Here is a 12,127-nt window from a genome sequence, read left to right as displayed (position 1 = left end):
GGCAGAAGGTGAAAATGAGACTCATCACCCCTTAAAAATCTGGTAAATAAACCTAGAACTAACTGAAGCACAAGACACTAACAGTGATGTAACTCAGATGGAAGCAGCACAGGTGCCATTTCACCAGTTTGGAGAAGCAGCAAGAAACAGTTGCATTAAAAAGGCAATTTATTGCCTGACAACAACTCCTGAGAGGCAACAGGCCTGAAGTAAATCTGTGATGTGCAATGAGAGAGAACAGTCTGCCTTAAAGAGCAACACAAAAACACTTATGGAAACCTGAGACTTTGCTGTTTTCCTTGCTTACCACTTCCAGCTGATCCTGAAGGTGCAATGACATCATCATCATCACTGTCCTCCTCGTTGGATTGTGTCACCTCGGGCTCGGGTGCTGCATCCTTGACTTCCTGCTCCTGTTCCACTCTACTCCTCAAGGCCAGGATCCGGTGGTGCAATGCAGCAAACAACTGCCCTGTGTCCTTAGAGCTGGCCTAAATCACAAAAGAAGAAAAAGGTGCAAGGAATTTAAGAGAATAAAGCAGAGCTGCTGCAATGCCCAGCACTCACGCCAAGTTTCACAGTCTGCTTTTCCTGTTTTCTCACACAGGGGTTTTCAGGCCAGATCAGGATGGATTGGGCCACACAAAGCAAGATGCTAAACAGAAGAAACTCTGATGGGAACAGAACATTTCCTTTTGCTTAGCTTCAACTCTCTCTGGCTAAGAAAACCAGCACCAGGTGATTTCTTTAACCTTCTTTACCCAGGAGTCACACAGCTTTCCTGACACTTCCCAAAAGCTTACAAAAAGTATCTAAATTAAAAAGTTTCCCTTGCACAGGTTCTTCCAAGTTTCTCAATCACTCAACTGCAATTGATAATTAACAAATGTTAACTGTAATCCAGCCACTTAATTGTCTCATAATGCACTGACATGAAATTTCAACACAACATGAGAAAACAGAATGGACCTGGGGATTATCTCAATTTTTTTTCACACTCATGCTGGTCAGCTGCTTCAGGGGGAAGTGTTTGTGACAATCTGTACAAATCTTTTTTATTCTCAAAGGTTAGTGGCCACTTCATGCCTTAAAAGACTCACTATTTAGGCCTATCAAACTAAACACTTAATAGACATTATTTAAAAAGGAAATCCTTTTGAATACTATGAAACTCTCTTCACTGGATCAATTAACTCCTCCTATTAACTGCCACTACCATTACCCCAAGTTATGAATGATTCCACTTCAGATTCTCTCATATCAATTCATTTCCATCCTCCCCATCTGTCACTTCAATCTCTCACCCCTAAAAGCTGTAATAAATAATTTATTCCATACAAGGTACTTTTTCCCAATACTAGAATCAATAGTGAATAACCTAATGAGAGTAAAAACTTTTCAAACCTAGAAAAATGCTGACAAAAAGTTATCCATTAATTTCACTGCTTTTTCTTCATCAACAGATATTCAGTTGATGAAAAATTTTAAATTTCTGAACCATGGGAATACAGAATTCTTTAGCAACCCCTTGTGTAGGACCAGTGTAAGTCAAAAGAATGGGTCCAGGCCTCTAAAAACCTCCAAGTGCTCTTAAGAGACATTGAAAAATGCCTTTTCTTGCTGACTGCACCACGACCTCCCCTGTGTTTTAGTACTAAGCAAACTGTGAGAATTGTTTCTCCATTTAGCAAGCACAGAAGTCCCTTTCACTGTCCTGCTACAGCTTGGAATTCTCTGTAATAAAAGAAAATGCAAGTTAAAAAGTGTTAAGCTTAACTACTGACACAGTGTTCCTGGCACATACTTAGTATCTCACTTAGCAGCTCTCCAGACACCCACACTGCAGACAGACACTGACAGTTCTGGCAGCTCTAATTGTGGTTAAGCTGCTGCACAGCAATCTAGGAAATGCCTATTGCCCTTGATAGTAAAAAAGTGATTTGCATTAACCTGACACTACAGTTAGTCTGAGCAGGCATGGAACAGATCCCAGGACTCCATGGTCAATGCTTTGGACAATCTGCCTTCCTAGAGTGGCCTTTTATGTAGAATTTCTATGTAGAAATTTTATGTAGAAATTTCTTCTTCGTTGTATTTGCACTTTGAGGACAGTCAGACATGGGAATGGTCTCCCAGGGGAAGGGGTGGATTCTCCCACTTTGGAAAGTTTTGAGTCTCAGCTCAACAGGGTGCTGAGGCATCTCATATAATCAGGAATATTAGAAGGGTTGGACCAGATGCTCCTTGAAGTCCCTTCCAACCTGACATTCCATGATTTTATGAATTCCTAAGGGTTTTCTGTCAGGAGGGAGGGAGGGAGGAAGGGAGGAAGGGAGGAAGGGAGGAAGGGAGGAAGGGAGGAAGGGAGGAAGGGAGGAAGGGAGGAAGGGAGGAAGGGAGGAAGGGAGGAAGGGAGGAAGGGAGGAAGGGAGGAAGGGAGGAAGGGAGGAAGGGAGGAAGGGAGGAAGGGAGGAAGGGAGGAAGGAAGGAAGGAAGGAAGGAAGGAAGGAAGGAAGGAAGGAAGGAAGGAAGGAAGGAAGGAAGGAAGGAAGGAAGGAAGGAAGGAAGGAAGGAAGGAAGGAAGGAAGGAAGGAAGGAAGGAAGGAAGGAAGGAAGGAAGGAAGGAAGGAAGGAAGGAAGGAAGGAAGGAAGGAAGGAAGGAAGGAAGGAAGGAAGGAAGGAAGGAAGGAAGGAAGGAAGGAAGGAAGGAAGGAAGGAAGGAAGGAAGGAAGGAAGGAAGGAAGGAAGGAAGGAAGGAAGGAAGGAAGGAAGGAAGGAAGGAAGGAAGGAAGGAAGGAAGGAAGGAAGGAAGGAAGGAAGGAAGGAAGGAAGGAAGGAAGGAAGGAAGGAAGGAAGGAAGGAAGGAAGGAAGGAAGGAAGGAAGGAAGGAAGGAAGGAAGGAAGGAAGGCAAAACCCGTACTCACTGATATAAGAAAAACTTTAACTCCCTGGTCCTCTGTGTCCATGGCAGTGATCCGGATGCTCTTCTCACTGGCTTTATCAATCTGCATCTGAGCCCAGAGCTTGGTGTTCAGGATTAACCTGAGGCTCCCCTGAGTCCTCATCACTGCAGCCAACACACAAGATCAGTGAAGATGGAAAAGACACAACAGGAAACACAAAACAGCCCAGATGCCTTTTTATTATGTTTAAATCTCCTTCTAAAGAACATCAAGGGGAAGAATTTAGAGGGAAAGCCTCTAAAATGGGCATCTTGTCACAACTGTTAATCAAAGGAATGCAGGCAACTCAAGATTCAGATATTTAGTCTTCTGTGTTAATACAAAGTCCAGTGGTTGGGTCTGAGCTCATAATCTCAGCCTACTGCTAATTCTGGTGCTACTGAAAGAGATCAGCCCTGCCACAAGAACCCTGTCCAAAAGCAACCAGCCCTGCTCAAGAATATTGATATTACCTTAACTTCTAGCCAAACACTCTGTAGCTGTTAAACACAGCTTGCTTTCAAGGGGAAAAAATAACTGGAACATTTGCTGCAACAGGGGGGTATGAAAAGAGGAGGAGATGGGCATCAACTGAAGCAAGAGGACCAAGAGCTAAGACACAACCTAAAGTGGATGCTGATCTTCTGGAAGCAGAAGATGCCACCCAGTACCTCCCCCTTACCCTGCTTCCTCTTACCCAGTCGAGACTGTAATGTTCCATCCTCTGTGGAGGCCATGTCATTGAGTCTCAGGAGTCCTCGACCTCTTTCCACCCAAGACTGAGCATTTTTATCAAATACAAACAGCTTGCACTGAATCTGCAACAGAAAATTTCTTTATAGCATAAAATTACAGCAGTCAGCCACTGTATTTCATATTCCATCACCTACAGCTGTTGTAGCTACAGCTGTCCTGTCCTAAGGACACAATGAAGTTGATATTCACATTAATTAATTCACATAATTAAGTTAATGAGTAACTGCAGTGTTAAACAAATGAAAATGATCATCAGCAGTGACCAAATGTTCTTTTAAAACACCACTAATTCAACTGAACACCTCAAGAAAAACTCCTGAGCACCCTTTTATGGGTTCTGCTATGCAAGAATGTGAACTGCTGGCATATTAGTGAATTCTGAGCTTTTTATTAAAAAATCTGCACTAATTGAATATTGAAACAACTTTAGAATATATAGTTCATTTAAATTTTCTTCAAATAATTGTTCTGTGGAACATACAAGCTTTTATGTGATGTATTCAGGAAAGATTTGGCCCAAACACTAAAATTTACTCAAACAAGAGGATATTAAGAAGCAAAGTAAGGACTAGAAATAGAGGATGGCTGAGTTGTAGGGCATCAGGTGCATTGACCAGACACCCATTTGAACCCCCATAAACAGAAAGTTCCTCTACTTTGCCCCTTTCTTACCTGCAACACATTACTTTCAGCTTCCTCTCCAGTTATCACTTCCACCTTTGCTAATAAACATTTCCTTGCTGTTGCTTTAGTATAGGCTGCTGCAGACTCTGCCAGTGACTCTGAAATATTATTAGCTGAACAACATTTTCAAGGTTTGAGAATGATTAGCATATCATTATGTCAGATAAACACCTCCCAAGTATACCACAATTTAGAGAAATAAAGTACAAAAGATGGACAGTAATAGAACACAGAATCAGGACTGAAGTTCAAAGCAGAAGTTAAAGCTTTGTCTCTAAGACTTGTTTTAAAAGCACAAGAAGAAACAAGAGACAGAAAAAGTAACTGAAAAATGTTGTCTGATATTGCCACCAGCTTTACAGTTGTGCCTACACATGGACTTCAGTTTTTGCTTTTATTCAGGCTTGCAATATCTGCTGGAGCTCCCATAACTGCCTGAAAACTCTTGTCCCTCTGAAGAGTCACAAAGTCTAGAATCCAGCAAACAGTTCTTGGTTCAAGCAACACATTCAGGGCACTGACTCAATACAAGAGACATTTCACTCAGACATTCAGCCACTGGAAGTACAACAGAATTGTTAAGAAACAGTCTGCCACAGTTCTTCTGCACTCTGTAGGTCCAAGTATCTGCTCTGTTAATTTCTTAATTTCTTTTACCTCCATTCTATAGCATCCAGCACATCACCTCCCTCCCCCAGTCTGCATCTTTGGTTACAGGAGACAGTAAAGGGAACATTGAAAGGTTTTATAAAGTAATGGCTTCTTGAAAATCACTTAAAGAAGGATTAACTACCCCTGTTCTATTTTGCTATTCACCTTTCTCTGGTGTGGCTTCCTGAGAAGATGATTCAGACCCAGACTCTGTAGCAGCATTCTCCTTGTTATTCTCTGTACTACCTTCATTTGATTTTGGTGGACTCTATCACAAAAAGAACAGTGAGGTAAACAAAAGAAAGCAAGAATACACAAATTTTGTAGATCAGTCATCAAGTACTAAGGGAAGCCCAAGTGCTTATAAACAATACAGCAACAGCAGAATCCCACAGCTGACAAACTCACAGTAAAATCTATTTTAATATCCCAGCCAAGGAGTGTGACCTGAGAGCCAAATTACTCTCCCCTGAACCAAAACAAAATTTCAACCTTTATTTTGAGGTTATGTGCAACCAAGCAAACCAATTTGAGCACCAGCTCAACTCAAGGCATACTTGACTGAACTCCTTGCTCAGACAGCTCTGAGTGCACAGCACTGAACAGTTCCTGTTGTACCAGCAAAGCTGGAAGTCATTCCTTAGGCTGGGACAAAACAAACTTTTTGGAATCACAGCTCAGCACTGAGGCAGCTGCCTGACTGCTGGACTTGCAATCCCATCACTGGGAGAGTCACTAACTCAACTTCTCAATTTGGAGGACAGGAAACATAAAACACCCTCAATAATGATCCTGAAGAAATCATTTAAAGCAGCAAGCTGGGCCATAAAGTGCTTGGTCTTGGGAACCACATGCACTGCAGAGAAGACTCTGCAACCTACACTGGTGGAGACTGGCAAGGAAATCCTGGAGACAACAGCTCATGAAAAACACTCAGCTAAGTTACCTGCAAGGGGAACTACTGAGTGAAAACTGCCCCAGTCACAAGTCCAATGAAAGGTTCTCAGAACTCCTCAGTGAGAGCCCATAATGCAAACTCCTCACAAAAGCACATCTCACACCCCATGGATACTCACTAGGACTCGCTCACTCATGTTCTGTCCAAAAACAAACTTGTTGCTAGATGCCTCTGCACTGTTTGTGGAGTTCTCTACACTGAAAAAAACAAAAACAACCCCCAAAACAGATTCTGTAAGTCAGGAAAATACCTGTTCATCATCTATTGATAAAATTCCTCAAAAAGTGAGTGGCTGGCACTGGCTCTGAAAATTAAGCCCTGGTTGACACAAAAACATAAGCAAAAATGGATATAACTTACTAACACAAGAGAACATACTGGGTTTACAGAATGAGAATTCTCAGAATGATGGCAAAAGATTTGTAAATTTTTCCTTTAGATCTCCAACCAGACACTAAACAATGCTGAGTGCTAACTGTGTAAGCAGGCTCTGCCAGGAGCAGAGATGTTGCTCTACTCTATTGCTCTCAGGAGGATTTTCCCCCCCTGTGCTTTTCTAGTTATTACCTGAATTCACAGCTCTGTTCAGTGAAAAATTGTTTTGTCTTTTACACTGTAACACTGCATGATTTTTCTGACAGCTACTGAGCTAACATTTTCACATCTTAGCCTTAAGTGAAGGCTGTCAGTTCAGGTTTCATCATTGTACATAGATTTAGCACACCTCTCTCCTGGCTGCCCCACTTTCTGTACACCTACATTAAATTTCTTCTGATGCCAGTGCCTAATTCAAAATTCTCTCAAAGACCTCCCACAGTTAGGTTCCTGTTTATTCATACAGGCTCTCTATAGTGCTCTGAAAAGCTTATCAGAATGAACAAATAACTACTTAAAAATATTCTTCCTTTTATCCATCTCCTATGTGATCCATATTGCACAACACAAATCCAGCAGAGACTCTACAGGAGTCTCCTGCTGGCTCCAATTTATTTCCTGTTTCTAATCATTCATGAGAAGACTTCTCTCATCTTGTTGGTTTTATGAAGAGGCTTTGGTGAGGACCCAGTCCCTTGCCCAGATGATTGAGGATTCCCCCAGACCTGAAGTTGGACACCTTCAGAAGCCTGGGTTCCTACTGACCCAGGATAAGCCCCTGAAGAGCAGAAGCACAAACAATTCTTAACACAGAATAATAAAAACCATGTTTCCCTGGTGTCTCACCTGGAACTGATGTATTGTAGAAAGTAATTTGTTGCAGAAGGTACATCTGATGCAGGAAGGTCAGCATTCTGCACATCAGCAGTTTCATCACTTTCATCTCCCAGCTATAAAAAGGAGATTTATATTGACAGTTTTAACTATTGAGCACTACATTTTCAGTTTGTTCTTTCCCAAGACAAAGTTCTGTCCCCAGACACTTTCTACAAGCCAACACAGGCTATATCCCTGGATTACACTTTCTTTTGCTATGCTGGGAAACCTGCACAAACCTGCCTTCAACAGGAGGTACAAAAAATCTTATTCCATTACTTCATGCACAGGTTTGAACCTAGGCTGCCCTGTTTTTCTGTTCTCACCTTTTCTGTGAGTAGCACATTTTAATTTCTTATGGACCCCATTTTCATTCTGACCCAAAAATGTAAAAGCAAACATTACAATGCACTGAGTTGAGAGGTTACCTATGATTCCAATAGTTGTGCTGATTTTTGGAAAAGCTTCTTACTCAACTAACCAGTCTTTTTTAATAGCTGGAAAACCAGTTTTACTAAACAGCCAACAAAACTGTGTTCCCAGCTACTAAATTTGCATATATGTAAATGAGGTTTTAACCCTGCATAAAGTGGCTTCAAAGTTCTTCATAAACAGAATATGATGCTCAATGCAACATGATTTGTTCCACTGCTTGATTATCCTTATGGAAATCCATCAACTCACAGTCAGGATAACAAACAACTTTACCTTAACTCTATCTCTTAAGTTTTGCCCAAACACAAAGGCTTGCTGTGCATTTAGTTCTGCCTTCTCAGAGCTGTCATCATCTGAAGTATTGTTGGAGACTTTTTTCTGACATTCTCCTGCCTAAAGAAAAGAAATTGAAAACTTTAGCTTTGGCAACTGTGTTTCTTTAAACAAAAACCACGTTGACATGGCAAATCCCCCAGTCATTCCCAATGACAAGGCAGCAACATCTCCAGAGATACAAGCCAAATTTTGCATGTCAAAAAAAAAAAAAAAAAAATTAAAAAAAATTTAAAAAAAAAAATAAAATAATCCTTTCTTGTTGGCTAAAGCATCTTTTTTTCAACTAATGACAGAATAGTTAAGGTTCAAGGGGATCTCTAACCATCACTTGGCCCAAGTCATGCTCAAAGCATGCATAACCAACCTGTATCATCTGCCTTCAGATTCTAATTCTGGCATTTCAAAGACATCCTTTTTTCTGCTGGTCTGGACCCAGAAATGGGTCAGCACTGCCTGGGAGGAATGGTCCTCCAGCAGTGAATGAAGAAATAGTCAAGAAACATTCTGTTGAGCAGAAGGAAACACCTTTAACCTAGGATCTCCTTAACAGGTCCTCCCCCTTCAGAATAAGGTTCAGTATCATCTTGCTGCCAAAAAAAGCCAAGGGCTGGATGTATGGCAGGCTTCAAAGCTGCCTACCAAGCTTTTTCCTGCTCATCTGAATCCTCTCAGCCCCCAGACCCTTCCACTGGGCAAGGGAGGCTGAAGAGAAAGAGAGGCTGCAGCTGGTACTCAGCTAAGGGCTGTGTTGTTAAAGGCTCCTGCATTTTCCTGGGGATTTTTCAAGACAGAGAGCAAGAAGGTAGAGAATATTCCTACACTGCTACCTGGTATAAGGACAAGACAGACCTCAAAGAAAAAAAAAAATCATCTTTTCTGCCAGGTAAATAAGGCCACACAACTTACACCTGCTCTAACAAGGGCAGAGGAGGCTCCCAGGTCACAGCAAAACACCCCCCTCTTGCCCTCACAAGAAAGCTTTCTGGAGTACCTCAAACTATGACACAGATTTGCATAAACAATTCCCAGTGGGAAGCTTCTGACTCCAGAAGTAACCACTCACTCTCCCTGAGCATTCTGACAGTCTGCAGAGAGACTCCTGCATTTAACACAACCACTCTTTAAACTCTAATTTTTTGTAGCTGTGCTAGAAAGCTTCAGGCAGATGGTCAATCCAGGTAATGAGGAACATCCCATCACTTTCCTTGGTAAAACTGAAAATATTCAGCTTTAAATCATTTAATCTTTAGCTTGCAGTAACCCTTCACATCTAGGCATAACAGCTTTCTTCTATCAGAAAATTTCTTCCCAGGTCAGTTTTTCTGGTCTTCAGTTAAAAAAAGTCAATATTAAATGAGTGTTCAATGTGTGTTAAAAATGTACAGAGCATCTCCCTAATGCCACAGACACAGGCAACAAGCATGGAGCACAGAGACTTCATACTGATCCATGCAATTAACTTCCTGCTACTTAATTATGGCAGGAATCTTTCACTAAGCCTTAAAAGCCATTCACACAAAGTCTTTCTGCTTAAATATCCAGATTTCAAAATTGAGACTCGAATTTCAAACAAACTGATGTATATTCTCCCACTGTTAACAACACCACTTACCCATGCTCACAGTTGCATAAATAAAGCAATGCTCTCTCTAACACTGCTAACAAACAAACAAACAAAAAAAGAAACCTAAGAAGCCATCCAAAATCCACACACCCTCAAATCCACAAACATCCTCCTCATGCTCTCAGCCAGCACATCTTAAGATGCCAACAGGGAGCTCAATGTCTGCAGGAAGGAAAGGACAGAACTCACTTTGCTGAGAACAGGGTAGGAACTATTTCATTACTTCCTTTTCAAGATACCAAATAAACAACTTTTAAATGCACTTGGATGCCTTTTCCACTACCTGAAGCTTCTCAGCCCCTCATATTTCCCAACACTATTACACACTCAGCTGTTAAAAACCCCCAGACACTGCCAGTGGAGGTCATCACCATGGGGGGGATTGCTTTTTGCTAAGCAGTCTGAAAAGGAAAACATGGGCAAAGTGCTCAGTTTGCTCAGCTCAAAATGAAAGCCTTTTCAGACAAGAAAAGCACCTCAGTAAATATTTCCTTATCTCTGGCCTGAAAAGAGCACCAGTCAGACCTGGGGACAGCCACTGGAGGAAATGATTTGCTCCCCTCCTCTAGTAGGACAATTCTCTGCTTTCCTGACCCACTCCCTGCACACAGAACAAGAGATGAACCTGCAGGAGGAAGATGTGTTTCTTCACAGAGATGAAAAAGCAGTGTTCTGACTTCAGTCCACTGGCTCCAAGACACCCAAAGACAGGAATTCAGTGCCTAGGGTACCAATGGCATCACTGCAGCAAGGATTTGACAGCAAGACAGAAATAAAGCCAGATGGACTAAAGGAGACAATGAGAGAGAAGCAGAACCGAACAAATTCTATTTTGTGAGGGGGAAACAGGTATGAAAACCCATCCTAAACTCTGGATCCAGTAAATCTGTCTTACATTTCTTCAGTTAAAGATAAATACAGCATACTATCACTGCAACTGAAATGTACAATCATCACAGAGCTGCAAGGGGGCTGTAACTGAAAGTGCATTCACATGACTGAACACACAGGCTGTTCAGAGAATACTTGTTCAATTTTGTCACCTGGAATGTCCTTCCACTCCTTCTGCAACTCACCTTGTCTTCACAGTCAGAACTTTTCAGTGTTGCATTACTTAGTGACTCTGATGTGGTTGCAGAATCTGGCAGGATATTTACACCATTGGTGCCACTGCTAAGAACTGCAGTAAGGAATGAGAAAATTATATAAATTCTTCAGATATTTAGATTGTCCTAAAAGCACTAAGTTTTCAATGGCAAATTCCATGCTGCTTTCTTGCTAAGTCCATGAAACACTGCAGTGCAAACTACAAAGTCCCATTGCAAGAGACCTGAGAACTGTGATTCAGCAATTCTTAGCAGAATCAAAATTCCAAATGCAGAAAACCAAGACAGTATCAAGTCCCTTAAACTATACAAATGCTGCAGGGTCTTTAATTTATACACTTCAAGCAACCACCCTGCTCCAATCAAATCCTGTTTGCAGCAGCAGAGCTCTTCTTTGGACACCCTTCCTGTGAAAATTTATACCCCAATATTAAGTCCACAGCAGAATCCATTTTGGGCCACCAGGCATGCCAAGAAATGAAGCTAGAAACATCTGGTTCTGTGTCAGGTTCAGTCTTCAGTCACACCTATTTCTCCTAGATATATCAATATTCCATAACAATTTAAGAACACACATAATATACATGACCAAAGTAAGAATTAAAAGTATATCCCAAAGTCTCAACTCCAAAATGGTCCCCAAGGCCAGTGATTTAGGCATTTTACATCACTGTGGAGCTACCTGAAGTCTGCTACTACTGATCAGCAGTATTTATTAAACCATGGTCAATGCTGTCACTTGAGATGGCCAAATCACACCCTTTAAAGTTCTTTTTCTCCAAAAAGCAGGCATGGACCACACCAAAGCTGGAGGCCTGGCAATGTCACAGTCATCCTACACAAAAACTGAAGGCTCCACTCTCATCCTTTGTGTAACTTATGAACAGGCACAGCTCACGTTTAAGGTGTTGCTTTTCTGGAAGGAGAAATCTAGCAAAGCAAAAGGGGGATGCTGAGTAAAACCAAACTACTACACTAAACAGATTCTGTATTTTTTTTTCTTCTCCCTCCAGAGGACTCTAGAGAGGAAAAACATTATTTACCCATCTGGGAGAAAGCTTTGGGCTGTGGTGCCTGTAGGACTGCAGGGCGTAGGACGCTGCGCTGCTGCTCCTTGGGCTTCTGGCTTGGGAGACCTGCAAGGACAGAGGGGTTTTCAAGAGCTGCCAACCCTTAGAGTTGAAAAACTCAGCTTCCCCCAACCTACACTCTGTTTTCAACAGAATATACAATGGGAAACACATTGAAAAAGCTTCCAGCTCCTTCTGTCCTGTTCCTCAAGCCTCAAAATACCATGAGTCCCAAAGACAGATTCTGAGGTGTAGAAGACACTTGAAAATATAATTTCTGCCTTATAGGGGTTTATAGGGGTTTATGGCTCAG

General features: G+C 41.7%; 1 protein-coding gene across 1 annotated transcript in view; it reads right to left on the bottom strand.

Annotated features, from left to right (window-relative positions):
- The window catches only part of RANBP3 (RAN binding protein 3), a 42,234-nt gene that overhangs the window by 4,144 nt on the left and 25,963 nt on the right, over positions 1-12,127 (bottom strand). The window contains exons 7-16 of the mRNA XM_071727486.1: positions 11,788-11,880; positions 10,715-10,818; positions 7,952-8,071; positions 7,214-7,317; positions 6,111-6,189; positions 5,200-5,302; positions 4,372-4,496; positions 3,641-3,761; positions 2,926-3,068; positions 308-491 (exon numbers count right to left, since the gene is read on the bottom strand). Coding sequence (XP_071583587.1) covers positions 308-491; positions 2,926-3,068; positions 3,641-3,761; positions 4,372-4,496; positions 5,200-5,302; positions 6,111-6,189; positions 7,214-7,317; positions 7,952-8,071; positions 10,715-10,818; positions 11,788-11,880 — 1,176 coding nt within the window. The remainder of the gene's footprint in view (positions 1-307; positions 492-2,925; positions 3,069-3,640; positions 3,762-4,371; positions 4,497-5,199; positions 5,303-6,110; positions 6,190-7,213; positions 7,318-7,951; positions 8,072-10,714; positions 10,819-11,787; positions 11,881-12,127) is intronic.

This window comes from Heliangelus exortis, chromosome 28, assembly GCF_036169615.1.
Source record: "Heliangelus exortis chromosome 28, bHelExo1.hap1, whole genome shotgun sequence".
Classification (NCBI taxonomy): Eukaryota; Metazoa; Chordata; class Aves; order Apodiformes; family Trochilidae; genus Heliangelus; species Heliangelus exortis.
The sequence above is the reverse complement of the archived record's forward strand: the minus strand, read 5'-3'. Positions and strand labels throughout refer to the sequence as shown.